We start from the raw sequence: 27,669 nt of genomic DNA, 5'->3' as shown, positions 1-27,669 counted from the left end.
TGGCAACACAACAGGAGTAGCAGAGCACCAGCACAATGTTCTTAGTTCCTGACATTTGCAGCCTTTATGAAAACAAGGAGGTAAGCTTGATCACTGTTTTGGTTATTATTTGTCAGACCTTTCAATTACTGAAATATGATTTTGTTTTTAGGAATACCCAATATGATGAAATCCCTTGTGCATAGATAAAAGTCAACCAAAGCAACAGTTTCAAAAAAATGGCTCAGCAAGTTAAATTTTCGGTTTCCACAGAAAATTTTGTATCTGAAACAGCACACTGAAGTAAAGATGTGATGCCTAAATCAGATGATTGAAAAAACATGTGTAAACTACAAAAATAAAGAGATGACAGCAAACTTGATTTAAGTCTGTCTAAACAAGTGATGTCACACTGGTGCCAATATGAAGTAATCACTGTTTTCAGAATATGGTATTCAATGCCTTCTCTTGAATTCAGAAAGTATCCTTGGATGAGTCATTAACTGAGTAAATTTTTGAAGTTAATACAAAGGAGACAAGCTCAATGAGAGCATTTGTAAGCCACAGAGTTCAAACATTTTCTGTTACATGTTGAAGTTAAAAGGAATGAAGATGCTCTTTATGGGAAGGCTGTTACATCTAGATAGGAAGATAGCTAGGTGGAAACCCAAAGTTTCTCAGTGAAGCAAAACACATATTAGTCACATATTCTGCAGAAGATTTTAATCTTCTTTTCTGGAATGGGGAAGTATATTCAAGGTGTCTCAGTTATCACAGAATAGTCATAGAAGAAAATAAACTTCATCAAAAGTTAAAGTTAATTAGGCATCATATTAGCCTATCCTCAGCCTAATTCTAAAGTTAACAGTAAGCTCACACTTCCTTTTCTTCCAGGATGATGCACATTGTGGAAGGCAAGTCAGGTAACCATTCTTCTCTCTTGTTGTACTTTTTATCAGCCTACAATCTCTTTTTAGTCCTCTTAATCCAGCAGAAGGGCTAACTTTCTTCCTCTTCCCCAGAAGAAAAAAGTGCAGGATAATTTTTGTTTTGAGTATCCCTTTGGTGTTGCATTTTTTGTTTTTCAAAATGGCAGGGAGAGTAAGAAAGAATAGAGTCTAAACCTAGTAATTATTTCTAGAAAATCAAGGAGGGACTAATTTGGGGAAGAGAGAGGCCTTACTTGTGACAGTCTCCTGATTATACCCCTGCATTGAAATCTCTTATGGCATGCATATACAACATCATCTGAAAACATCTGACTCACATCCTAATGTGAATGGCTAATGATCAAGTCTTAGTCGTCACAGTTCCTAGTCTTATCTGTTCTACTCACTTGTAATGCAACACAGCCAAATATGTTTAGTTATGGCTGTAATAAGCCAGTGATTTTGCAAATCAGAGTTTTATGTCCATTGTAAAAATAAAAGCCATTTTCCTGACAGTACAGAAGAACCATAATTTTCAGTTGTTAATTAATTTAAATGTTAAATTTTAGTACGCTTGTGTTGATATACAGAAGATGACAGGAAGATTACAGATGGTCATCTTGCATCATTATCTGTCTATGTACTGACTCCTGCATGACTCAAGGATTTATTCTCAATACAAGAACCTTCCTTTTGCAATGAAAAAAACAAATAGATTCTTTTAACATAGAGAACTTAGTGATCCTATGGTGGGTACAGAAAGTATTATGCCGGCAGAGTTCTACTGACTTACTTGATGGATGTAAGGTTTCATTGTATCCAGGCCACTGATCAACAGCACCCTCAGGTCAAGAAAGATGTCTACATTATGTGTATGCATCTACATAATAAAGACTACTGTTGCATTGCTGGAACTTCTCGACTAGATCCTACCAGATCCCGTACACAGAGAAGCCAGAAATTAAGAGAAGACACAGAGTCATACTTCTTAAGTATCTTTTTGGTGTCATCACTGATACCAATAACACAGCTGTGAAAATCTTGTTCTAATCTAGTAGCATTTTCTTATCCACACTGGAGTTGACAGTAGCACAAAATGAAAGCTCGGGGGTGTAAGATTCCCTTGGGATTAAAGTATTTTTTAAATGGCACGAAACCACTGTGAAACTAAAAATAAGCTGAACATACTGTATTCTGATACAATGGAGGAAAGAAATCAAACCAACCAGTAACAGTGTCATTGTCTGGTTTTTCCCAATCCAATATGACAAAGGTTGGACAGCCCTCAACAGTCACCACTGTGAGATTGGTTGGAGGATTTTGTGGAGGACGAGTAGGTTCTTCCTTGCTGCCAGCTTCTTCTTGAGGAAAATGTTCAAGAGAGCTTGTGATAGAGCAGGGCACATCATCATCTTTCTTCATGTACTTGACATGGGGGGCTAAAAGCAATAGAAAAGAGCTGTTATTCAATATAGAGTGTTTTTACGAAGCTTCAATGCTATTTCACCTAGTGGACAACTTCCATCTCAGGGCACCGAGTAAAACCTGCACAACAAGTCAAAGTCAAACATGAACATTTAAAACTAAACACACATATATTCAACATTAAGTTGCTTGTTGGTTTTTTTTGTTGTTAGATCTGGAATTTACACTGCCTTCACGCCCTTCCTGTTAGCACCACTGATGAAATATCACTCTGAAGGTATCAGTGGGTGGTATGCACTGCTTGAAAGAATTAACTTCCATCATAAAATAGGACAATTAACTTTAGTCCTTCTATAGTAAAATGACATTACAAGTCCATTTGCAGCTTTTGAGCACTATGCTAATACAAAGATGTAGTGCCCATCACCTCTTTGTTTCACCAGAAAAAGTAACAAGTTTAGTCTTGAGTCACTCAATCATTAAACTTGTAGTTTCTAAAGTGACTTGTCAAAATATTAACCATTTTCAGTGGGATAGGATCAAAACTTTAAACAAACCTTCTGAGGCAAATGTCTTGTACTCTGCATCAAAATCAGGAAGATTACTGAAGACAAACACATTAGTTCTAAAACTAAAACTTCTGTTGGATGTAAACAATAAGCTCTTACAAGAAAGACAGTATCTTCAGAAATGTATTGTTTCTTACCAGACCAAGAAAAAAATCTGAAAAATCCTTTGGCACAAAAGCACTTCTTCCTGTCATCTCACCTTGCTAAACTCTCTACATTACTGCAATAGCAGTAACTTGACTACTTTATTCGTATATGTTACCATATTACTAGACTATCTGAATGTGCACAGCCTGGAACGAGAGGTGAGGCATATGTGATGGGTAGATTTCCCTTATGGTAAGGTACACTGGTATTGGGGCAATACCTCTCCACGTATGCTTGCAAGCCCACAGGAAGATTTTCATTTGGTTTGGTGGAATGTGAACAGTGTGCAGTTGTACTACTGCTGGGACACAAGAGCCACAACATGTTTGTGGGCAAGACTGTAAACAAGGAGGTGGTAGCAAGGAAGAAAGTAGAAGTAAAATTTAGTCAAGAATATGCTGCTAGCCTGCACTATGGCCCTTTCATCTGACACCAAAGTGAAACAGAATCAAATGACTTTTGGCCTTTGAATAACCACACAAGATAACTTTGATGCAAGCCTTAATGTATTCCCCCAAATAAAAATATCATAGCTGTTAAAATCCTACCTTGGTACCTTGGTTTGCCTGAAGAATCTGTTTCTGATGTAGGACTTGAGCTGAAGACAGTTGCATCAACTGTGGGAAACACAGTTACAATTTAATTTGCAATAAATACAAAGTTTCAGTGTTAGAACAGCAGCATGACAGACTTCATGACTGTTGCTGGATTCACTTCATGTAATATATGCAAAATGCTCTTTAGACCTTTCAAAAAGCATCTTTTTGCACTGTATTGGCTGTTTATTTTGGAGCTTGTTTCACATTCATATAATATATAGCCCTATTATGTTGGCACATGAACTCTAAAAAATAGCAACAAGGAAATCACAAATTATGTCCCCAGAGCGTACAACTTCCACAAAATTTGAAGGAAATTGAAGGCAAATACACTGGTGAACAGAAATGTGCTAAAGCAGTCAGGTTTCATGACACCAGTGTTGTATTAAATAGCCACCACACTGAACAGAATCTTCTCTTAGATGCAGATACTACAATGGACCTCAACAGACAAAACACAATATGTTCACAACAAGCATTTTAAAATAAACCTAGCATCTACATTGGTTTACTGAGCACTAAGGGTCACCATGAGTTCGTGATCATTATAAGGAGACAAGAATTTCAGTGTTACTATAGGAAAATTAGAAACAGCATCATTTATGACAACATACCTTGAGCTACATATTTTGGCTCAAAACCACCAAGCACACCCTCCTTCAAACCCATTCCTGTATGCCTCTTCAAGGAGATTTAGGTCTGAACTTGTAGTTAACTTCCAAATTTTATAAAGGGCAAATTACCAACTAACTGCTATGTTTACCCTATTACATTTTTTTCTACTTAAATGATAGCAGTTTGATCGGATAGCTAGGAGAATATCACAACCATGTTGAGGACTGTCAGCCACAGTCAAATAATAATTTGAATTTATGTCCTGTGCAAAAAGAAATGTTCAGGAAAAGAAGTGCCTTATCTACTCACTTCATAGATTTAAAGTAGCCACTGAATAGTATTGAAAGCCTACTAAGCATGTGTTGATTTCTAGAAAGATGGAAGGGCCGTCATGTTCCCATTTACCAAGGTGCGTATCAGAAGACAGCCAGATGAACTCATTCAAGTTAGAAAAGTTGCTAAGTGGCAAAAGGAAATCAGAATCACCCCAGACAGAATACTTCTCATATTAAATATACAATGCAACAATATACTTTATGGAAGGGAAGCAAAAGAAAAATAATGAAACCTTTATGTTCATGGGGAAAACCACCCCAACCAACCAACAAACCAGAACTGTCTTTAACATGCTTACCATAATACTCTGGAGTTGCAAAAGCTGTTGGTGTCTTATATGACGTTCCTGTCCTCACAGGTGTTGTTGGTCCAGCAGGTTTAGCTATAGTGACAGAAGGAGGAACTTGTGGTTATGTGGCATTCACTATTTAAGAGAGTGAAACAGCTTTCTGATTTTCTAACAGAACTCAGCTTTGTGACAACTGTTTCATGAAACAAGTACTTTCATTTAAACTAAGATATTCCCTCAAAACTCATGCAGCAGCTTCCAGCTGGATTTAGGAATGTTCCAAGTTGTCCTTACTGTCTATATAACCCACTCCTGAAACACAGTAAGAAAATTCTTTGCTACTTGGATATTATCTTTGAGGACTTCAGTCAGCTAGAATATGACCTAGTTTAATGTACAGAACCATTCTACACAGTCTAGTAAAAGGATACAAAATGATCAGCATTGATTGTTTCTCAAATAAATAAAAAAAAAGGCACATTTCTTCAGGAGTTTTAAGACAGAATAGTTGAAGTCAGCAACTGAAACTTGGATTCTTCCCTCAAGTATGGTAAGGTCCTTTCTTTTCTATTCTCAATGCAGCCTATTAGCAAAGCTAGAGCTGACACGTGTGATGATAAACACTGAGTCCTCAACTATGGTCTGCATTGAGAGTTTAACCACAGAACAGTACTGGAGCTTCCACTAAATTAAATTAAGATGCACTTCAAATGAAGGTAAGAAAAATGCAACCAAGTCCAATATTTTCAACATTTATAACACTACATGAGCCAAGAGAAAAAGCTTTCTTTCTGAACTGATCTATTCTGTAGTAGGCACCATAATTTTGGACAGAAACTGACTGAAAGAGGCAATATTATCTCCCATAATTAAATAGCTATTAAAAAATTATTTTAGATTATGTGATACTGCTGCTTCTCCGCAGCTGTTATCACCTAATAAAGAAAACAGGTTTCCAAGAGATGTCTTGACTGTTTCCAAAAAAGCTGTAAAAGACAAGAACTACACTCACAAAACACGCAGACACCCCCAGATAACCACTGCATGACTGTGAAATCTCAGCTCCAAAAAAGTCAAGAACTACATAATGTAAGTTACCTTCCCTGCATATTACACAGCAGAACATGGTGACTGAAGGCAGAACTCTGGTGAACCAAGTTTAAAACAACAAAAATCCCTACCTTCCATTAATTTCCTCAATAAAGTGGAAATTTTTTAAGGTTCTTACTAGAGTCCAGTTTCACAAAGGTTCTGGGACTCTCTTCTTTCCTTTTTTCCATTCAGGAGACTTTTAATGTCTGCATAGGAACCTTCCCATAATACTCATCCACTGGATGAGTAAGAACGATGCAAGTAAGGAATTAATCATAGTGTTAATTAGAAAGAGAAACAGGACAGAATTATGAAAGGGAAAATCCAAGAAGAACATTGAGGCAAATTTTTCCTGTTAGTACTGTGGAACAGCCTCTCCAGGGAACCAGAAGAAATTCAATTATGATGTTTAAAACTAAGCTGGATGAAACACTAGGAAACACAGAAAAAGGAAAATCTGCTACTGGCCCCACAAGGAAGAACCAGATCATCTAACCAATTTATTCCATCTTGAATGCCTAGGGAGGTAGGATAACTGCTGACTATCACATAACCTGGCCTCTAGTGTATGGAAAAAGGGTGAAATTTCAAAACACTGGTAAATTAATTAGACGCTTAAAGGAGAAAATTAACATAGACCCCATTACAAGCAGAAGAAAATGTATCAGGTGAACATTTTTTTTATGCTACAGCTTAAGACTGACAATGTCTTATGTGCTGTTGTAGCTATTACTAAGGAAACACCATCAGTCTACAGCAAGTACAGACACAACATTTTGATCTTGGCTCTGCTGTTGAGTAAATACACATTTTGTTTCATCCAGTTTGGAGATTCTTGCTTCTAATCTGCTGCACAAATTACTAAAGAATTATTTAGGTCTTTAGTGCCTTAATAACACAGAAAGCCCCAAATGAAACAAACCAAAAAAAGCTAATGGGAAATACAGCAGAGCCAAGACCATTATATTTCCAGTGAACTACAGAGAGTAATATGAAGAGGGAAGCACTTCTCGTGATGTTAAGGATAATGAGATGATAGTTCCTGACTACCTGGGACATTAGCCTGAGGATTCTTATATTCCATATACAAAACATACATAAGGATACTGAATATCAGCTTCAGGATAAAATTAAAACAAAATAGGAAATGTGAAAGTTACTGAGTGCTCTTACACTGGTACTGGGAAGCAGGAGTATTGTAGCACAAAAATGAAGCTAAACTCTGCAGATGAAATAACTCAGCTCACTCTGCCTCCCAGTGTAGTAAGTTTTCTGGGTGCCTATTAGCCTGCTATTTGCAGGGGTTAATGGATGTGCCATGTATATAGGTCAGAATTTCTTTACAAATAACCACTTGGGAGTGTACATTGAAGCATAATATTCAATATCTCCCATCCAACATGCATATTAAGTAACTTCAAATGCTATTAGCAGACATGAAATATTCTTAAGGTTGATCTTCTTAAAAGATGACTTGCATTATGTTATTTTGCTTTTGGCTCCCTTATGATTTTGACATAACTAAGTCAGGAAAACCAAAGGAAAACAGACTTTATGTATGAAGACAAAAGACACGAGGCCTGTATGTTCCAGAAGACTAGTTTCTAGCAGTATTACAGATCAAAGAAAAAATAATCTGTACTATAAAATTCTCTTATACCTTGCTAGTCAGTTGAGTACTATCTCACACATAACATAACATGCTGAAAGGCTGAGATACCTGGACTCCCTGGTTTACCAGTCACGGTGTTTGGAGGCAGAGGTTTTCTTCGCATTTGTGTTGGCTTGACAGGAGGTATAGGTGGATGCTGAAGGCCAGGTGATGTAGTTACTGAATGACATTACAAGACAGCGTTAATTATTTAACCTCAAATTCCATAAAATCAGAAACCCATTTCTGACTTCTCAAACAATGTTTCATGTCTGATTTAGGATCAAAAGTGGAGAGGTGAGGTTAGGAGCTGAAATGAGTTGTATTTTCAGCCTTAAATTCTTTGGGAAGTATGTGCCGTGGAGTTTTGAAGTGAGTTTACACTGAAAAAAAAAAAGGTAGTTCATTTGGGATTTTGTACAAGTGTTTCAGCAATTCATTTTCTATGTAGTTACTCATTTCTGTCAATGGTAATTTTTGGCAACCAACAGGATACTTTTCCCTACAATAAACACCACCTCAGTGTACTTGGAAATATCTTCAATATCCCACTCAAAATTTCTGTTCTTTTGTACTTTCCAACTGATAAAACTGGTCACCCTCAGCTTGAAGCAAAAGACATAGTAAAAGGGAAATTATCACTTGGGACACTTTATCCTGTGCTGTTCAAAAGTGAAAAATGAAAAAAGTCACTGTCAATTCATGCACTGACATGGTGAGAGACAGTTACTGTGTTAGGAACTGCTGAAGCACCCAACTAGGTTGTTTCAATGTGCAGTTCCAGCCAATTTCTATTAAATATGTCTGGTAAGGTCCTTTGACAGTGAGGTCTGAAAGGAGAACCTAAGCCTCTTAATTCATACTTACAAAACATTTTATTGTATTTTCCAGGCAATTATAAAGGATTTTATTATGTAAAGGAAAGGCAAAGACTTTTCTTCCACTATTCACCTTTCCTTAAGAAAAAAAACCAACAGGAGATATGTACAACATATTTATGTAATAAAAGCCTTGTTGTACCTAACAGAGGAAAATCCTCAAGAGTACTGTAATGCTTATAATGCTGCCAATGTCAACAAATATGCAAGTTGACTGATCCTGAGTTACTGGCTACACAGAGTACCTCAGGCCCTACGTATCAGACCTTAGTTTACCCTATAAATAAAGTGACTGTGGATGAGAACGGAGCAGATCCAAAGATTCATTTGGGAGATACTTACAATATACAAACAGGAACATCTCCATCTTTCTTTGTTACCTTTTCCTTTTGGACTTTTACAGTCACTTATAAAACACTTTTTTTTTTTTTTAATCCCTAAGACCAAGATAGAAAATAATGTTCTATCTAATCCAGGAAGATGTAATGGTTTTGAAAATAGCATTTGTATGTTTCATATTCATTCTTAATCCTCAGTTGGAGATGAAAAAAATATGCCTAAAGACCTGAAAAAGGATAATAAATGTTTGTATATATAAGTTATCATAACCTAGATACTACTACATGGTAGTATCCATGATGAATTCTCCCCCTGCCCATATTTAGGGAATGGGATTTTCTTGAGATATTTGTGGGGTAAAAACGTGCAAGTATTGACTTGCCAGTGGTTTCTATTATAACTTCTGAACAACACAATACCGACAGTTACATGCAAGGCAAAACATCACATTCAGTGGACTGTGTCACAGTTGCATCTACTATAATGCACTCTAGAAAAACAAGAATCCCTACTCTTCCCTTCTGCTACTTTCACAAGGATTTGGGTGACAGTCTATGATGCTACCAAATCTAATTAACAATGTGTGGAGACTGAGCTTGTAAACTAGGATACACAACAGTATTTAGGGATTTTTGGGATAGTGTAGATTCTTGCAGGGACAGTGGCATAGTGAACAATTAAGATTTATTTAATCTCAGGGGTTCTTTGTGGACTGAGAATATATTTCCTTGACTCTGTCACTCTTCACGAAATAGGAGAGTATGCAGCCTTTTAGGACAGTCTTTTAACACATCAAGCTTAATTCTTGTCTGCTGTAACCTACCTTTTTCATTTCTCCTAAGGAGTGTAAGTGTAAATTTTTCAGTTAACACACACTAAGTTTTCAGAAAAAGTAAATGTATTTAAAAACAAAGTCAAATACTGGCTAATTTATAGCAATATCTGATTAATGAGCCTCACTTCTTTGCCTGATAAGATCAAGGAACAGATCCTCCTGGAAGCAATGTCAAGGCATATAGATGACAGGCAGGTGATTAGAGACAGCCAACATGGCTTTACAAGGGCAAATCGTGCCTGACTAATCTCATGGCCTTCTGTGACAGAGTAACTGTGTTGGTGGATAAGGGAAGAGCAATTGATGTAATTTATCTTGATTTCTGCAAGGCCTCTGACACAGTCCCACACAATATCCTTCTCAACAAACTGGGGAGATATGGGTTTGATGGATGGACTATTCAATGGAAAAGGAACTGGCTAGCCAGCCGTATATAGAGACTTGCTGTCAATGGGTCTATGTCCAAATGTAGATCAGTTACAAGTGGTATCCCTCAGGGGTCCGTACTGGGACCAGTACTGTTCAGTATCTTTACTGATGACATAGACAGTGGGATTGAGTGCACCCTCAGCAAGTTTGCAGATGACACCAAGCTGAGCGGTACAGTTCATAGGCTTGAGGGAAGGGACAGCATCAAGAAGCACCCTGATGGGAGGGAAGCTGGAGAAGTGGGCCAATGCAAACTTCAGGAAGTTCAAGTCCAAGTGCAAAGTCCTGCACCTGGGTCAGGACAAGCACCAGTCTCAGGACAAGCACCAGTCTCAGGACAGGCTAGGTGACATACAGGTTCAGAACGACACTGCAGAGAAGAACTTGGGGATACTGGCAAATGAAAACTTAGATATAAGCTGGCAATGCCTGCTTGCAGCCCAGAAAGCCAATTGTATCCTGGGCTGCATCAAGAAAAGTGTGGCCAACAGGTAAAGGGAGGTGGTTTTCCCCCTCTACACTGCCCTGGTGAGACCCCACCTGTAGTGCTGCATCCAGCTCTGGGTCTCCAGTTAGAGCAGGTCCAGAGGAGGGCCACAAAAACAATCAGAGGGCTAGACCATCTCTCCTATGAAGAAAGTCTAAGAGATTTGGGGTTGTTCAGCCTGGAGAAGAGAAGGCTCTAGGGAAACCTTATTGCAACGTTCAGTACTTAAAGGGCTCTTACAAGAGAAATGGAGAGACTTTTTAAGAGGGCCTGTAGTGACAGGACAAGGGGTAATAGTTTTAAATTAAAAGACAGTAGATTTAGATTAGACATAAGGAAGACATTATTTACTATTAGGGTGGTGAGACACTGGAACACATTGCCCAGAGAGGCTGTGGATGTCCCATCCTTGGCAATGTCCAAGGCCAGGTTAGATGGGGCTTTGAGCAACCTGGTCTAGTGAAAGGTGTCTCTGCCCATGGCAGGGGGGCTGGAACTAGATGAGCTTTAAAGATTCCTTCCAACCCAAACTGTTCCATCGTTCTATAATACTGAATTTTGATATGCATATTAAGGCCTCATGAAGAAAGCTGAGATCACAGAAGTATACAAGAAAATTGTGAAACAGTAGTAGCTAATTTCACAACCATACCCAACTGTCTTTTATGACTACAGTTCAAGGTATTGGCTTACTCTAAAGCTCTAAAAGCTTAACTTTAAACATCTAATGTCATAAGATGAATAAAAGCAGATGTAGATGTTCCTTCAGAGCTATGTACATAAAAAAAACCTTCCAGTCTCTGCAAATCACAAGCTGGATTTACGTAAGTATACGCCACTGCCTGAGATTCAGTAACGAAAAATGCAGAGTGCCATCCTTATTTTCAGTTTACAGCCTACATCCAGCTACTGCTAATAGTATATCACAAGACTTTTTGCAAAGTACAATCTTCAGAATGAATAAACTTTAGAAAGTTAAAACATCATAACTCAGTTGTCAAGATAGGCTCTTGTCTCTCTGCAGGTGAATTAGGTGCAAAGGAAATTCAGCAGGGATTAGGAGCAAACTGCAGTTTATAAATTAGAGACATATCTTTGTAACTGTGTTTTTAAATCTAATAACATGTCTTCAAAGAAAAACCTAGCTAAAATGAGCAGCTGCAGCTGAATACTAAATCCAAGGGTAAAAACAAAAAGATTTTCAGTCAGTTTTTTTTTGCCAGTAAAAAAGCATAGCTAAAACAAGCTCTGTTCTAGATTACAGTTATGAAACAAAGAAATCATCTGCATATAAAGGTGTTTATGTGTTTGTATGTATACGTGTGGCACACAAACACACTCTATATTATAACTTTTCAGTTGAAATGGAAAAGTTCTAAGCAGTTGACTAGGAAAAAGTGAAATACAAGAAGTCTATTTTTAAAGGCCTATTTGGGGAAGTTGTTTTTCAGTAAAAATATTTTTGTTGTTTTGAAAACATGACTGCAAGACTTGCAAGAAAAGTAAAACTGACAAGGCTGTTACAGCACATGTAAAAAACCCTGTAACCTTATTTACTCCATGTTGTTATTTTGCTCCAAGCCTAACATCCTAATTTTCCCAACAATCCTAATATTAAAAAAAATTTCTTATAAATGGGAGGACAATTTGGTTATGCATTCCCCTTATTCTCCCTTGCTATGTAGAAAGTATTAGTATGAAACAAAAATCAGTGCTCACAGTATTGCGGCTGTTTGATCATAACGATACAACAGTGGTGGTGGTAATTTTTAGTACATGGCATATGTTAGTGACTAAGCAGCGATCATGAAATATTCTTATTTTTACTTCTTTTGGTAGCATCCTGAAGCCAAGAGATTGTGTATTGATGAGGATAAGTAAGAATTATTTTCTCTTCTTAGTGGAGGTGTTTTTTGGTGCAGTAAAGGCGCTGTTTTTATTTTTCATAAATGTAAAAAATTGCTATATTCTCTTCTTTTATTAACCTTACCAGAAGTTGGCTTTTCCCAGGTATCATTATATTCCAAAGGTTTTTCCACATCCACAACAATTTGTCTGGCAACATCCTCAGGTGTATATACATCATCTGTGAAACAAAGGGAATGAAATAATTATCTACAGTGCAGTATCAAGTCATGGAATAGTTGTATATTGCATATGTTCAAACCCCAGCTAACATTAAGTGCAAAACTGGCATGTGGCCCACCTGTGTTTTTACTGATAACTTAGGATATCTTCCTATTCAAGTGGAAAGTGATCTGCAATTAAATTTTAAACATTCCTTGGAAAAAAGTATGTTTGAAAAAAGGGAATTAATAAGATTAAGAGGTAACAGATAAGTTAAAGCAAGATTATATGTGGAAAGATGAGCGCAGAGATCATTTTAGCTTTTCAGTATACAGAATAAAATGCCCGTTGATTCTTGCAAAGGGCAAAATTCTCCTCCCCACAAAAGGTCATCTTCAGTTGTCCTCCATATTCAACGGCTAGAGCAGTTCTGATCCAAACACATACCATATTTGGAGGACTGGAGGCAAAGTGAACATAAAATTCAGTTTGTATATAAAAGAAAGTCCTACTTAAAAGTTATATAAACACATTTTAAAAAACCTGAAGTAAATAGCATTAAAAAGATCAACACCACTGCTCCTGTACAGAACAACTGTTTCACATGCTGGTATTTATAGGACAGACAGACTGTTAAATTAATATACTTTCCCTATACAAAATAAGTATACTTATTTTATAAAACCCTCTATTTATGGTAGAGTGAGAAGACTCAGTGCAATTTCATTATGTTTATGGGGAAAAAAATAAATTGCTCTTTCTCATAACGTAAGAAAACAACCCTGAAAATTAAGGTATTAAAAAAAATAAACATCTAAATTAAAATAATTATCAAATTCCAACCCTATTCCAACATGATTTACACACTTCAGCCAAAGATTTCATAAATTTATAATCTGGTGCTCTGTTTGTTTTGGGATTAAAGTAGTATTTTAACAGCATGAAGCAGATAATTTTTCAATTATTTTACTATTTGGCCATTCTTGCTAGACATACCTTAGGAGTCCACAGCCCATAGCATGGACATGTTAAATGATTTACTTAATCTTAAAGTAATGAGACTTGTAGTAAGCTGGGAACAGGACGCAAGTCACCTTAGCTTTATCTCACAACAAACACATCAACAAAATGTAGTAGCACATTGACTAAATCACACTAAATCACCCAAGTATCCATTACAATTCTAATTTAGTTTTGCATTTTACAGAGTCTACAGAAAAGCCTACCTCTATCCCACTCCTTACAATCTAAATTAGAATCACAATATTTTCTGAGTTACAACAGCCAGGAATGAACAAAATACTTATACGTTCTAGATGGAAGAAGTAATTTTTTATTTTTTTTTTTTTTTAATTTGTACTGCTCTTCTACTATGAGTAAAGTAGTAACGAAAAATAGGTCAAAGTTTCAGGAAAAAAAAGCTGATCTAACCACAACACTTCCCTGTTGTCAAAAACCTCCTTTTTGAACATTTACATGCACTATCAAACAGCTTGCTGTATTTATCATAGTGTTTGCCTTATGCTAGCTACCATAACTTGCTTGTTATAGGCATTTTAACTTACTGCATTCACCCAAAATTTTAAAGAACTGAGAACTGATGTATTACTTGCATATGTGTTTGTGTCGTCTTCTGTCTTTTTTCCTGGAAATATTGATGTAGTCTGTAACACCTTAAAAACTAACCACTCCATCTTTAATAGCAGGAATACCGTTAGAAGGGTGGATCATTTTAAAGGAAGAACTGGAAAAAGTGCCCATGATAAAACAAACTGCAATATCTTAGTACTTGAGTTCCTTTAGAACTTGGCTCTACACCCACAGTTTCAAAAATAAAAAGATAGTAGAACACAATGTTAATGGCCATTAGAATGAAAACCAACTATCTCTCCCTTTCACAAGGGAAGTGGAAATGTTGCTCAAAGCTTGTCTGCTGAAGGTTGCCTGGAAGCTCAATAAATCAGGAGCAGTTTTTAAATGGTCAGGATTCAATTAAAAAAAACCCAAACCAAAACACCTGAGTAAGGTAAGTTGCATACACTAACACAAATAGAAAAAGCCATCTCAATAAGATGAAATTCTAGAGAAAATGGCTACAGCGTGGTAGAAACTAAACTAAAAGGAAAGTTAGTCATGAGGAGGCAATCGCTGTCTCTTTCCCACTGTCAAGTTTACCACCTGGCACTAAAGCTAGCCCGGAGACTAAAAAGCCTGCCAGGAAACCAACCACAATCCGAAATGCTGCTGCTGGAAAAATCAAATTCCACTGCTTATCATCTGGGCCCTGTAGCTGTCAAGCACACTCTGCAAGGGGTGAAACTTCTTTGCACTGGTGGTAATGAGCACAATCACGAAGAACAGCTGGAATATATTCAACAGCAGTGCCAGTGCAGCAAGGAATTAAAAGATCCAAACTGGTCTTCAAACAACAGAGTATCGTGACTCTTCAGTAAATGTGCTTTTCTTCAGAGAGAGAAAAAATGATGTGATGCCTAAAGGTACGGCTGAAAACACATTGCTCCTCACAGTCCAATTAAGGATTCTGATCAGCTTAGATCAGAAGTTAAGGATTCTGATAAGCTAACCACAGAAAATAACATATCATTTTCATAATGGAAGAAATCAACTTCCCCACCCCCCAAAAATCATCTGGATATCTTAAAATTTTATAAAATTTTTTACTGAAAAACATTTTTGTCTTCGCTCAGCTGGTAAGATTTAGGGTTCCAGGTTAGTAGAGGTCTCTTTTCTAAGTCTCTTCTGCAGACTTAGCAATTCTGTTTGCAATATGTAATTGCACATTGATTGGGAGAGATACAGAAGATTTCTTTAATTGACTACCTGAACTCTTTTCTTGTGCGAAATTATTTTTATGAGCACAGACAGCCTTGTAGGCTCAGATGCTGTGTTTGCCACAATACTGAGACATACCTGCTTTACCAAAGACTCGGGATTTCAGTTATTGATCATCAAGGAAAGTACAGACCAAGAGCTTGTGAAAAGCTGCAGTCCTCTCTCAATGTGTCATGAACGCACAAAATTCATTGGATGATTTCTCTACACTTCTGAGAAGAAAGGTGCAGACTCACAGAAAGGTATCAATGAGTTGCTATGCCAGCAGAGTTGGAGGCACAAAGAAAAGGACAGTAGATAATAAATGCCAGGTCTTCCTTAGTACTTTGGACCCCAGGTTTAACTTAAAGGGCTCGCTTGGCAGGACACAAAATAAAGGTAACAGACATCTTAAGGATGCTTCTTTAACTTAGAGAAAAAAAGACTTTTGTAACTAAGCAATGGGAAATATTATGAGAAGTATCATTTTCCAGGAGAATTCTAAAAGAAGGTACTTATTTGCCTGTGAGCACACATAGCATTCACAGTAAGGTAATAGTCTTGTCGTAATTTTTCACATCATCTACTACAATGAAGCTATATTTCTTACTGGCATCTGGTACTACTATAAAGACATGGAAGTGACTACTCCAACAGGAGTACTTTAAATAAGATTGCTTAAAACGGTACTTTCACGGTCACCTAAAACAGCATTAAGCACAATAAACTACATTTAAAATTTTGCATGTCTACTATTATGTTTATACTGCTAATTTACTTAGCATACATTCCTTTTTTCTTCTTTTTGATCTACAAATACCTCTGCCAAGGTTACTGTTTATATGGGAGAAGGGAAAAGCTGAATATACTGTCTAACACAATTGTGTATTTATGCATAACTTCATATTATGAATTCAAAAGCCACCTACTCTTGGAGACCTGTGTGAATTCTGCCTATTTTGGTAATCAGACATTAGAAAGCTCACTTATAAACAGACTGCCAACACAAGTGAAGAAGAAAACTTTCTGACCCGCAACTACTGCCATTGGTCATTTAGTACTGTAACTGTCTCTGATGTCCTGGAATTTGATGGGATCATTTCATTTACCAGAACGACATTGAAAAGTCAAAGAGCACATAGCTCCACTGAAGGCATCCACTCTGTATGTAATACAGAAGAGTATGTCATGTTCTAAACAGGCTATTTTAAATTCAATTTAGATATACAACCATCTCTTCTAAGGTTTTGTCATTTCTAAAAACATGGTGGGCTTCTCAAAATTGCATACAGGAATGAGTAGCTCAAATCATACTAAGGTCAACAAGAAGTATTAAATTTCCAAAGATACTTTGGAAATCCTAGTACAGAGAAACTTTACACAGACAAAAAAAGGAATGTGCAGAGTAGATAGTATATTGCTTAGGTTATCCTAATCTAGCTGGCACAGTGCAAGTGTATGGGACTGTTAGTAGTGGGTGAACAGCCAAAAATTTGCTTTGAGTATGTGTATTATTTATTTATATTATTTATTATTTTAAACATCATTGACGAAGAATACCAAAATACTGTATTTAATTAACCAATGGCTGTATTAAAAAACCATCAGTATTTGTACTGACATAATAAATTAATGCTTTATTAAATAAAAAATAAATTAAAAATACGGATTCATTATGAATTAGCACTGAAAACATTATTTTGGTTGGATGGAAAAAATCAAGTACAATTGAAAAAGGATAAACAATTTTCTTTTTAGGCAAGGTGGTGGAGTTGCTCTTTGTGTAAGAAAGCACCTGGAATGTATCAAGCTCTGCCTAGGGGGGGATGAAGAACAAGTCAAGAGCTTGTGGGTAAGACTTAAGGGACAGGCTAATATGGGTGACCCTGTTGTAGGTGTTTACTACAGGCCATTTGATCAGGAGGAGGAAGTCAAAGAAGCCTTCTACAGACAGCTGAAAGAAGCCTCACAATCACTGGCTCTAGTTCTCATGGGGGACTTCAACTACCCTGACATTTGCTGGAAAAGCAACACAGCCAAGCACTCACAGTCCAGGAGGTTCCTGCAGAGCACTGATGATAACTTTTTTAAACAGGTGGTGCAGGAACCATTGATGAGAGGTGCACTGCTTTCTAACACTTGTTAGGTGTACTAACAAAGAAGGGTATGTGAAGGTGGAGGCAGCCTTGGCTGTAGTAACCGTGAGATGGTGGAGTTCAGGATCGTGCATGGAAGAAGCAGGGCAATAAGTAGGATTGCAACCCTGGACTTCAGGAGAGCTCACTTTGGCCTCTTCAAAGACCTACTTGGGGGAATCCCGTGGGCTAGGATTCTAGAAGGTACGGGGGCCCAAGAGAGCTAGTTTTATTCAAGCACCACCTCCTCCAAGCTCAAGATCAGTGTGTCCCTATAAGGAAGAAATCAAGCAAAGGAGGCAGAGGGCCTACTTGGATGAGTAAGGAGCTTCTGTAAAAAGTCAAAGGGAAAAAGGAAGTTGACAGCATGTGGAAAAAGGGACTGGCCACTTGGGAGGAATATAGGAATGTTGTCAGAGTATGCAGGTATGCAACAAGGAAGGCTAAGGCACACTTGGAATTAAATCTGGCTAGGGATGTCAAAGACCACAAGAAATGCTTCTTCAAATACATCATTAGCGAAACGAAGACTAGGGAAAATGTGGGCCCACTGCTGAATGAGGTGGGTGCCCCAGTGATGGAGGATATGGAGAAGGTGGAGTTACTGAATGCCACCTTTGCTTCAGTCTTTGCTGCTAAGGCTGGTCCTCAGGAATCCAAGACCCTGGAGGTAGGGGAGAAATCTGAAGAAAGGAAGACTGCCACTAGGTCAAGGACGATTAGGTTAGGGATCTTTTAGGCAAACTAGACACCCACAAATCCATGGGCCCCAATGTGTTGTACCCATGAGTGCTGAGGGAGCTGGCAGATGCTGTTGCTAGGCCGCTCTCCATCATCTTTGAAAGGTCACGGCAGGGAGGAAAGGTGCCTGAGGACTAGAGGAAAACCAATGTCACTCCAGTCTTCAAAAAGGGCAAAAACGAGGACCTGGGAAACTACAGGCCAGTAGGCCTCCCCTCCACTCCTGGACAGGTGACAGAACAGCTCATCCTGGCTGTTATCTCTAAGCACATGGAAGAAAACAAGAGTATCAGGAGTAGTCAGCATGGATTCACCAAGGGGAAATCATGCTTGTCCAACCTGATAGCCTTCTGTGATGGCATGACTGGCTAGGTGGACAAGGGGAAAGCAGTGGATGTTGTCTACCTTGACTTCAGCAAGGCTTTTGACACTCTCTCCCATTACATCCTCATAGATAAGCTTAGGAAGTGGGGGATAGATGAGTGGACAGTGAGGTGGATTGAGAACTGGCTGAAGGACAGAGCTCAGAGGGTTGTGATCAGTGGTGCCGAGTCTAGTTGGAGGACTGTAACTAGCTGTGTTCCCCAGGGGTCAGTACTGGGTCCAGTCTTGTTCAACATATTTGTCAATGACCTGGATGAAGGGACAGAGTGCACCCTCAGCAAGTTTGCTGACGACACAAAACTGGGAGGAGTGGCTGACACACCAGAAGGCTGTACTGCCATTCAGTGAGATCTGGACAGGCTGGAGAGCTGGGTGGAGAGGAACCTGATGAGGTTCAATAAGGGCAAGTGTAGAGTCCTGCACCGGGAGAGGAATAACCCCATGCACCAGTACAGGTTAGGGGTCGACCTGCTGAAGAGCAATTCTGCACAAAAGGTCTTGGGAGTTCTGGTAGACAAGTTGACCATGAGCCAGGAATGTGCCCTTGCAGCCAAGAAGGCCAATGGTATCCTGGGGTGCATTAAGAAGTGTGTGGGCAGCAAGTCAAGGGAGGTTCTCCTCCCCCTCTGCTCTGCCCTGGTGAGGCCACATCTGAAGCACTGTGTCCAGTTCTGGTCCCCCTAGTTCAGGAGGGACAGGGAACTACTGGAGAGGGTCCAGCAGAGGGCCACACAGTGACTGGACCGTCTCTCATATGAAGAAAGGCTGAGAAATACGGGTCTGTTTAGCCTGGAGAAGACTGAGAGGGGACCTTATCAATGCTTACAAATACCTAAAGGGCAGGTGTCAAGGGGATGGGGCCAGGCTCTCTTCAGTGGTGCCCAGTGACAGGACAAGGGGCAATGGGCACAAACTGGAGCACAGGAAGTTCCGCCTCAACATGAGGAAAAACTTTTTTACTCTGAGGGTGACAGAGCACTGGAACAGGCTGCCCAGGGAGGCTGGGGAGTCTCCTTCTCTGGATATTCAAAACTCTGGGTGTGATCCTGTGCAACCTGCTCTAGATGAACCTGCTTTAGCAGGGGGTTTGGACTAGATGATCTCCAGAGGTCCCTTTCAATCCCTACCATTCTGTGATTCCCTAACTTTTCCCCCAATCAAAACAGTGTTTTGAATAAATCTTTGTGGTTAGGGACGTATGTTATCTCTGTGTGTAAGGATGTGTAAACTGAAGTGACAGTTCTCACCCTTCTCTGTCATCCATCAACTTGGAACTTTCTTGGTGGTGAAGTATTCAAGCCTGAATACCACATAGTCTGAGTATGAGTAGGTCCAAAGTGAATATATCATGTGCATAGCTAATAGCTCCGAAATACCTGGCCTTAAGGCTTTCTTACCAAACCTCCTGACTTGGACTTAAACAACTGGGTAACCCTTTTCTACAGTGTTTTCCAGTAATTATTGTGGACCCATTATCTAGTAAATGTTAGTAAACAGTAGCCACATTATAATCTACTTGTAAGTTTACACTGACTGAGTCTCAATATCATTTCGTAATGACACTCAGGAATTACATAACATGACCAGTAGCAGCAACTGCATACAGTACTCTTAGGAATTAACTTCTATAATCAAACACAATAAAACATTTTGCAGGGCTCAAGATGATCTGAGGAAGTCACACTCCTGTCTTTTACTGATAAGGTAAAAAAAAAAAAACCAAGCCAAAACTGCAGCTTTACCTGTTATTGGCACAATCAGCTTCGGCAGTCCAGGTGCTTTTGTTCTAGGTGGTGCTACTGTGGATTTACTAAGAGCTGTGAGAGAGTTTAAAAAGAAAAAGAAGAAGAAAAAGAAAAAAGTTCCATGAGAAAAAAACCCAACAGACTTTTACGTGATGTCAACAATTCCACATTAGAGAAGAAAAAGTAACACTTGCTGGGATGATACACATAGTTCTGGTTTCTTTTTTTCTGATTTGGAAAGGCTTTACCTCTAGACTGATTAATTGAGAGAAAACCACCCTTTTTTCCCAGCAACACTTAAAATTCCACTGAGAACAGGTGAAATTAATTAATTTCCTCCCCATCCCAAATTGAATAAACAATTATTACCAGGTCTGGTCTGTGATTTATCAGATGGCTTTGGTCTTGTAGAAGTGAGACGTGTTTTATGAGGTGCTAAAAGAAATAAGGTTCAGTTTAAATGCTATGTGTAAAAGGAACACTGACAGTGCAGTGTAATTTGCCAGAAAAAAGGTCCATGCACCAATGCGATACAGCAAAATGGACATATGAGAATTCTATGAGTTCCAATCCAAAATGCACGCTGAAAATGCTAGTTTCTTTAGTGGTCAGATGACTCCATCATGCAGCCTGACCAGTTACATTCATGTTTAGGTTTAGGAAAAGATATAAAATATTTACAGCCAGTTACCCAACTGTATATGGATACAGAGTTAGCTCTGCAAGGTATCCATGGCCTTAAGACATATAATTAGGTTCTGTAAAAAACAAACAAACAAAAAACCTCAAAATAAAACACCAAACTGAACCCCCCCCCCCCAAACTGAACCCCCCCCCCCCCAATCAAATATTCAGATAAAAACATGAAACATTAAAATATTGCTCAGAAAATAGCTGGAAGCATTCAATGCAGACACTATGTAGGGCTGCTGAAGCATAGTGACATCATTGAGGTTAAAATCAGTAGTCCTCAACCTTTTGTTACTGTTGCCTTTCACTCACCAAATAATTTTGATATTTTAGTTCTTACAGAATCTGTGTGAATCACAATGAAAGCTGAAAGCATAAGCAGCAGTCACTGTCATCTTGTGCCAAATTATCAACTTTTGTAACTCAAACTTTTAAATAATTAGAGCTAGCTATTTGGTAGGTGAATCTAATAAAGATTCTATCCACAACACTTAATCCAGCCTCTCTGAAGTGTCAGAGAAAATACTCATGCAGGAAAGAACATATTACTCATTTTTTTAACATTTACATTTGGGAAAGGTTTTACAGATTTACATTTAGTATGTTATAAGGGAAAAGGTGGAAGTCAGTTACATTTTTGTTTGCAACACTATACATCTGAGGATCCAAAACACAGCACTAATACTATTTAAAAGCTTCATATCATCTTTGAGGCAATACTGATTAATTCTTGATTTTCAGAGCAATGAACAAAAAAACATCTCATAAGGGGAGAAATAAACTCTCCTGTTATATATTTGAAATAGTTTTTAAAGGTAATAATGATCAGACCGTTAAACCTTAAAAGCATACTGATTCTACTAAAGATCTACAGACTTTCAATACAACAACTTAAGAAAATCCTAAAAATTACCTGTATCAAACCGTGGAATTTCAGTTGCTAGAGCAGTTTTGGGCTTGGGTGAAATCTCGTACGTTTCATTGGGAACTGAAAGCAGAGATGACATCGCTTATCAAATGCACATGATTTCCATTTAAACTTAAAAAACCCCAGGTGGAAGAGAAATTCAAACCATCTTTGTGCAGACCATGAACAAAAAGAATCAGTACTAGAAACCTGGCTGAAAATCATGCTTTTATACATAAAAGATAAAAGGCTTTTCAAGACTGGAAAGATATATATCTTTAGTAAGTCAGACAAAAGAAGAAAAGATGATCAGGTAACACTTTTTATATGACAACCCAGCCTTGTACATGAGTACTTATTTCTAGAAAGAATTGCATGAAAGAAAAAATGGCTGGAAAACTAAAATCAGCAACATTTTGTACATGCTCTGGAATGTGTCTAACAAATGAACATGACAAAGATATATTAAGGTATTTCTGTTGATTAAAGTGTAAGTTTATCCATATAGCAAAAGCAGAGAAAGTGAAGTTTTATGAAAAAATAAGCTGACATCATATTCTCATTACCCAAAGTCATTTTGGACCCATCAACAACATGAACTGTTATAAGGTTAATTGATCCCAGGTGTGTTGCCCTTGGAGCTAGAAGAAATAAAACATTCTTTTGAGAAGTGAAATTAAAGAAGTTGAATTTCATTAAGGATCTGTGTCCTTTGTTTCCTAAAAACCTTTCTACCCATCTGCTAAGACAATTTTAACAGACATAAGACAAACACATGTTCTGATTAGTCTGGATGTACTTTCATGCTGACAGCCAGATAATGCAACTATTCTGCTGGGTTCCCACCAACTTCAGAGGAAATGCCCTAAAGGTGGAGTGTTGTGACAGTCCTTGGTCTTTCTCACACTGGGCATATTAACTTGCACTTCCCTAAAAAATTTCTAAAAGCTTGTAGTAACATATTTATCTTTCAGACATTCTTCCCTCACTCAAATTTGATTGAATTTAGTGAAAGATATCAAAGTTACTGGATGAAAAGGAGAGACTGGCAGGTAGAGGCACACGCTACGTGTCTCTGTCTTTCTGAAATAAGATTAAAATATGGAAGCTGGAAAGTAACCTACTTACTAGTATAGAGGGCAGTGACTAAATAGTACCATTTCTTTTTAACAGTTTTCCTAACAGTAGTTTATTTTGCATATACATCATTATAATGATTTAAAATTTCAAAGGAAAAGAATACACCTATAAATGCTGTTTTCTAAAATTCTTCGCCTAAAACTAACTTTGTAGTGCCACCAAAACATGGCACTTGTTAACTATGATATGATTGGAAATAGCTCTTATTCAACTGAGACTTGGAATCTAACATGGTTACTTAACAGAAAGCCTTTCAAAACAAGGCCTTTAGAAAATAAATATTTTTCCTCGATTGTTCAGTTTTATTTTCATAGTGATATACATGTACAGTTCTTGAATGAATAGTGTCTCTACTTAAATTCTTTTTGGCTACATAAAAAGGGCTAGAAGTCTAAGGGGAAAAGGGGGGGGAAATGATAGAACTATTCATTAACCTATTTGCCTAAAACCTTATCAGTTTGGAGGTTAGATCAGAAAGCAAGAATGACTAGGAGATGCTCTTTCTTATAACCATGTTGTCACTCCTCCCTGAACAATTTTTTTCTCGGGTAACCTTCCTATCTAGTAATTTTTACAGAAATAATTCACATCCAGGGTAAAGCTAAGGTATCAACATCCTTCATTATAACTATGCATCTCTAAATCTACTGTAGTTACTGCAAAAATCACTGCTGGGAAGAAGGTACCTATACTCTTAGCATCTAACTATCTTGGACCAAGATTCTATAGCCCAAATTTCAGAATTACTTGAGAAATTGAAGCAAATGTATTTAGGTAATAAAATCCCCCACTACTACAGCAGTATATTTTTATTAAAATTAATCTACTTCGTCACATTTTTAGTGGCTACTACCCACCAATTCAACAAACAAACGTTAAAAAACCCAACCACCTTAACTTTTGCTCTCCATAGAAATTCTTGGGCATTCTCTTTGATATAATATTAGCATAATCTGAGCTGAACAATGACACTAATTTCTGTCTACGTATCATTTATGTCACATGACTGCACTACTGAATGACAGCAGAAAGCGTAACGAAGTCAGTGCCACCATAACACTTTCAAAGTTACAAACTTTAAATTACCAGGTTTAGTCTGTGGTACTTCTGGCCCAACAGATGTTTTGGGTTTGGAAGGAATGAGCAGTGTTTCTTTTGGAGCTGAAAGAAAAGGAAAAAGATTATTATTGTATTCTTCAGGAGTCATGATCCAATGCCATATTTAGCCCACAGAAAGTGCATACCTCAAATGCCTGAAAAAAAGACAATAACAATTCCATGGCTTTCTGGAACCTGAAACAAAATGACTATCCAAAACACAGAAAAGTCCTAGCATTGTGCTGTAGGATAAGTTGAGTTAGTGGCTAAAATTCTTGCTTTAAAAGAAAAATTAGACCGCTGAATTTGGTTGGAGATCTGACAAATACAGTCTTCTGACCAGACATGAGCTGTAGGCTATTTCAGCTTTACTTCTGGGCTAGACAGAGCTGAGAATCATCTGTATTAAGAAACACATGTGTGTAAGCAGAATGAAGGATAGCGGAATGATGTTACATAAAATACCACACCAGAGCATGTTCTCCAGAAATTTTTCCAATGAAAAATTAAAAATATCTGCATCTAACTGTAAGGAAACTTATTTACCCATTGTTGCCCTTGAATGCTCAGTGGTAGTAGAAGACTTTGTAATAATTGGTTGTGGAGTTGTCTGATGTATTGCTGTTAGGGAGAAAATGTGAAGAAACTTAGAATATCAAACTGCGGTAGAAACAAAGTAGCGTTTGCTCTATTTCTAATACTTTCAAAATGCCCCAAAGGAAACAGTAGCAGAGTGTCTGAAAAATCAATTGCTGACAGATATTATAATCTTTCTATTAACTTCTCCTATATATTCCTTCTATAACAAAAAATGAGAAGAAACACAGTCCCCTGTAAATATTTTTAACTACAAACTACTTTTGTTTCAGTTTAGCACATGTCATTTGCTAACTATACAAAGCACATTGCAAAGGAGGGTTTTTTTAATCCATAAAACACAAAGTGCTCACAGAGAAGCATCTCTGATTACCAAGAAGTAATCAGAGAGAAAGTCTATCTAGCCACTGAAATTTGTTAAGATCCACATTACTACGTTTTAGTCATAATTTGCTATATATTATAGGAAAAACATTTTTGATGCTCTACTACACATCCTTCTATTATTTTCAGTGTAGCCTTGGCATATCTTGGATTGACTTAAGTGTAATGCATTTGTTTTAGCACAAAACCAGCTATGAATAATTCCATTAAAAAGCACAAAACTTGAGGCTAAGGGAAAGAATGATTAAAAACAAACACACAAAATTAAAAGAATGACTCCATTACCAGGTTTGGTGTGTGGCACTCTTGGTTTTTCAGATGTTTTTGGTTTGGTATGAATGAACTGTTTTTCAGTTGGAGCTGAAATAAAAACAAACAGCACCCGGAATAATAATTGAAAAAACACACTGCTTTCACAGTACACAAGGAGCATAAGTATGAGCTGATCTGTAATAAGGCAAATTATGTAAGGGTAAAGCTGAAAATCAATCAGTTGGAATTCCTGCAAAAAAAGGAAGACAAGATAAATGGCCAGTTACACAGACAGACTTCCCCAAAATTATATACAAATTTGTAGCTTTGGATGAAGCAGTGAAGAATATAGTCATGAACAGCATACAACAAAGTAATGGAACAAAAATATATAGTAGTAGCCTACATCTTCCACATCTCCCTGTCTGAGGACAGGATCTATTTTTCAGTGGACCCTTCATATCAGACTTGATTTAGAAATTAACTTCTTTGTTCTTGTGTTGAACTATTCACTCTTGTTGTCTTCATACTATTGAGTTAAAAATTCTTGCCATGCGGGAATCATTTACTGGAAAAGGTTATCTCAGCATTTGCTAGTCTGTGATCCACAGCAATGTGAGAGGTCCTCAAAACACGTGCCTTAGCCTGTGCATCCTTCATTCCCCTAGCTCTGAAGAACAATTTTTTGCATGTGAATATTGAATCAGGTAGCCCCAGATGTGTACAACAGGGCACATACACTTCATAAAGCTACATAAAGAGATCAAATTAATACTAACCTAAATATCAATGCATACAGGGAATATACATTAAAATAGACACATGATGAAAAGCATTTTTCATTTTCTGTTCCTCAAAAAGAAAAAACTTAGTTCGAAGATTACTAAATGGCTATTAATACTTCATTAATGATACCATTTCCTTCTCAGAAAATCATGGTCAATGTCTGTCTCTGAAATCGTGGACAGAGAATAGATTATTAACAAAGATCGCTCAAGCAATACTGCTGCCCAGTACTGCTTGAACTCATTGACCCTTATTTGGTCTACACCTGACATTTAAGTTAAGAAGAAAGAATTCTCAGCTAATGTTTCAAATATTTAAGCAAGTTTTGCTGACATGGATGACTAGAAGTTAGCAGAGAAGATGGCTTTAAGAGCTAGTATTTGATTTGGAGGGTCACATAGCTGGTCTGTTTTGGTATATATTATGCTGTAGTTGATACCTTTTCATTTTCTTGTAATTTTCTTCTGTAAAATTATACCATGAAGAGTGAAGCAGAGTAGTGTTTTAGGATGACAGTATCCATATCTCAGATGCAGAAATTGCAGAAATCACTACCTGCTCTCAAAATAAAGTCCCCTTTTACTGAAAAATGTATAACATCTGAAGAAATTACATCATCCTGACTGGAAAGAGTAGAAGACAAGGAAAAGAACCTTCAAAAGAAAATGAGCTCATCCATTATTACCCTTATCGAGACCAAAGGACAAGCAGGTATCTAGAAGCAGAGCAAAACTTCATTATTAGTTTTTAACATCATTTAATGACCTCTCTCTAAGAACATCCTCTCTAATAAAAATGGAAAATAGAGTAATTAATTACAAAATACACATGATTACCCAATGTGGCCTTTGTTCTTTCAGGAATATGAGGAATCATAGTAGTATCTGGTTCATGGAAGATTGGAATGATTTCTGTTGGAAAAAATGTCGATAAATGCTCAGAAAAATGAAAAGACTCTTCCTTTCCCTCCCGCCCCTTAAAAACCCCCAACCTTCAGCATTATGCTATGTACACCAGGAAAGCAGTGTTTTAAAACAGGGATTGGCATTTACCCTCAGAGATGTATGGTTACAGAGTTCAATTTTGTTTGTTTTTAACATCTAGATACTTAAAAAAAACAATAACAACCCTTCAATGAAATCACTGATTATCTTATACAGGCCAGGCAGATTTATGATGCAGAGTTTCCTAACTGAAACACAACTGAAAGGAATTCTCAGTCTAATCTGTATGAAAATCTGTATTTAAAGGAAAAGCACTGCAACAGCTTTAAGAGGCTTCTCTCATAAGAGCTTCAAAAACACGATGCAAA

General features: G+C 37.5%; 1 protein-coding gene across 2 annotated transcripts in view; it reads right to left on the bottom strand.

Moving 5' to 3' along the window:
• The window catches only part of ABI3BP (ABI family member 3 binding protein), a 165,546-nt gene that overhangs the window by 23,002 nt on the left and 114,875 nt on the right, over positions 1 to 27,669 (bottom strand). For both annotated transcript variants that reach the window (XM_086463717.1, XM_086463709.1), the window contains 13 exons: positions 27,194 to 27,268; positions 25,605 to 25,679; positions 24,885 to 24,959; positions 24,327 to 24,401; positions 22,667 to 22,741; positions 22,107 to 22,181; positions 20,873 to 20,938; positions 20,501 to 20,575; positions 12,590 to 12,685; positions 7,701 to 7,811; positions 4,898 to 4,981; positions 3,598 to 3,666; positions 2,135 to 2,347 (listed from right to left, as the gene is read on the bottom strand). In XM_086463717.1, coding sequence (XP_086319843.1) covers positions 2,135 to 2,347; positions 3,598 to 3,666; positions 4,898 to 4,981; positions 7,701 to 7,811; positions 12,590 to 12,685; positions 20,501 to 20,575; positions 20,873 to 20,938; positions 22,107 to 22,181; positions 22,667 to 22,741; positions 24,327 to 24,401; positions 24,885 to 24,959; positions 25,605 to 25,679; positions 27,194 to 27,268 — 1,164 coding nt within the window. The remainder of the gene's footprint in view (positions 1 to 2,134; positions 2,348 to 3,597; positions 3,667 to 4,897; positions 4,982 to 7,700; positions 7,812 to 12,589; positions 12,686 to 20,500; positions 20,576 to 20,872; positions 20,939 to 22,106; positions 22,182 to 22,666; positions 22,742 to 24,326; positions 24,402 to 24,884; positions 24,960 to 25,604; positions 25,680 to 27,193; positions 27,269 to 27,669) is intronic.

This window comes from Leptosomus discolor, chromosome 1, assembly GCF_034619465.1.
Source record: "Leptosomus discolor isolate bLepDis1 chromosome 1, bLepDis1.hap2, whole genome shotgun sequence".
NCBI lineage: Eukaryota > Metazoa > Chordata > Aves > Leptosomiformes > Leptosomidae > Leptosomus > Leptosomus discolor.
Note: the sequence above shows the minus strand (reverse complement) of the source record. Positions and strands in the feature narration are given on the sequence as shown.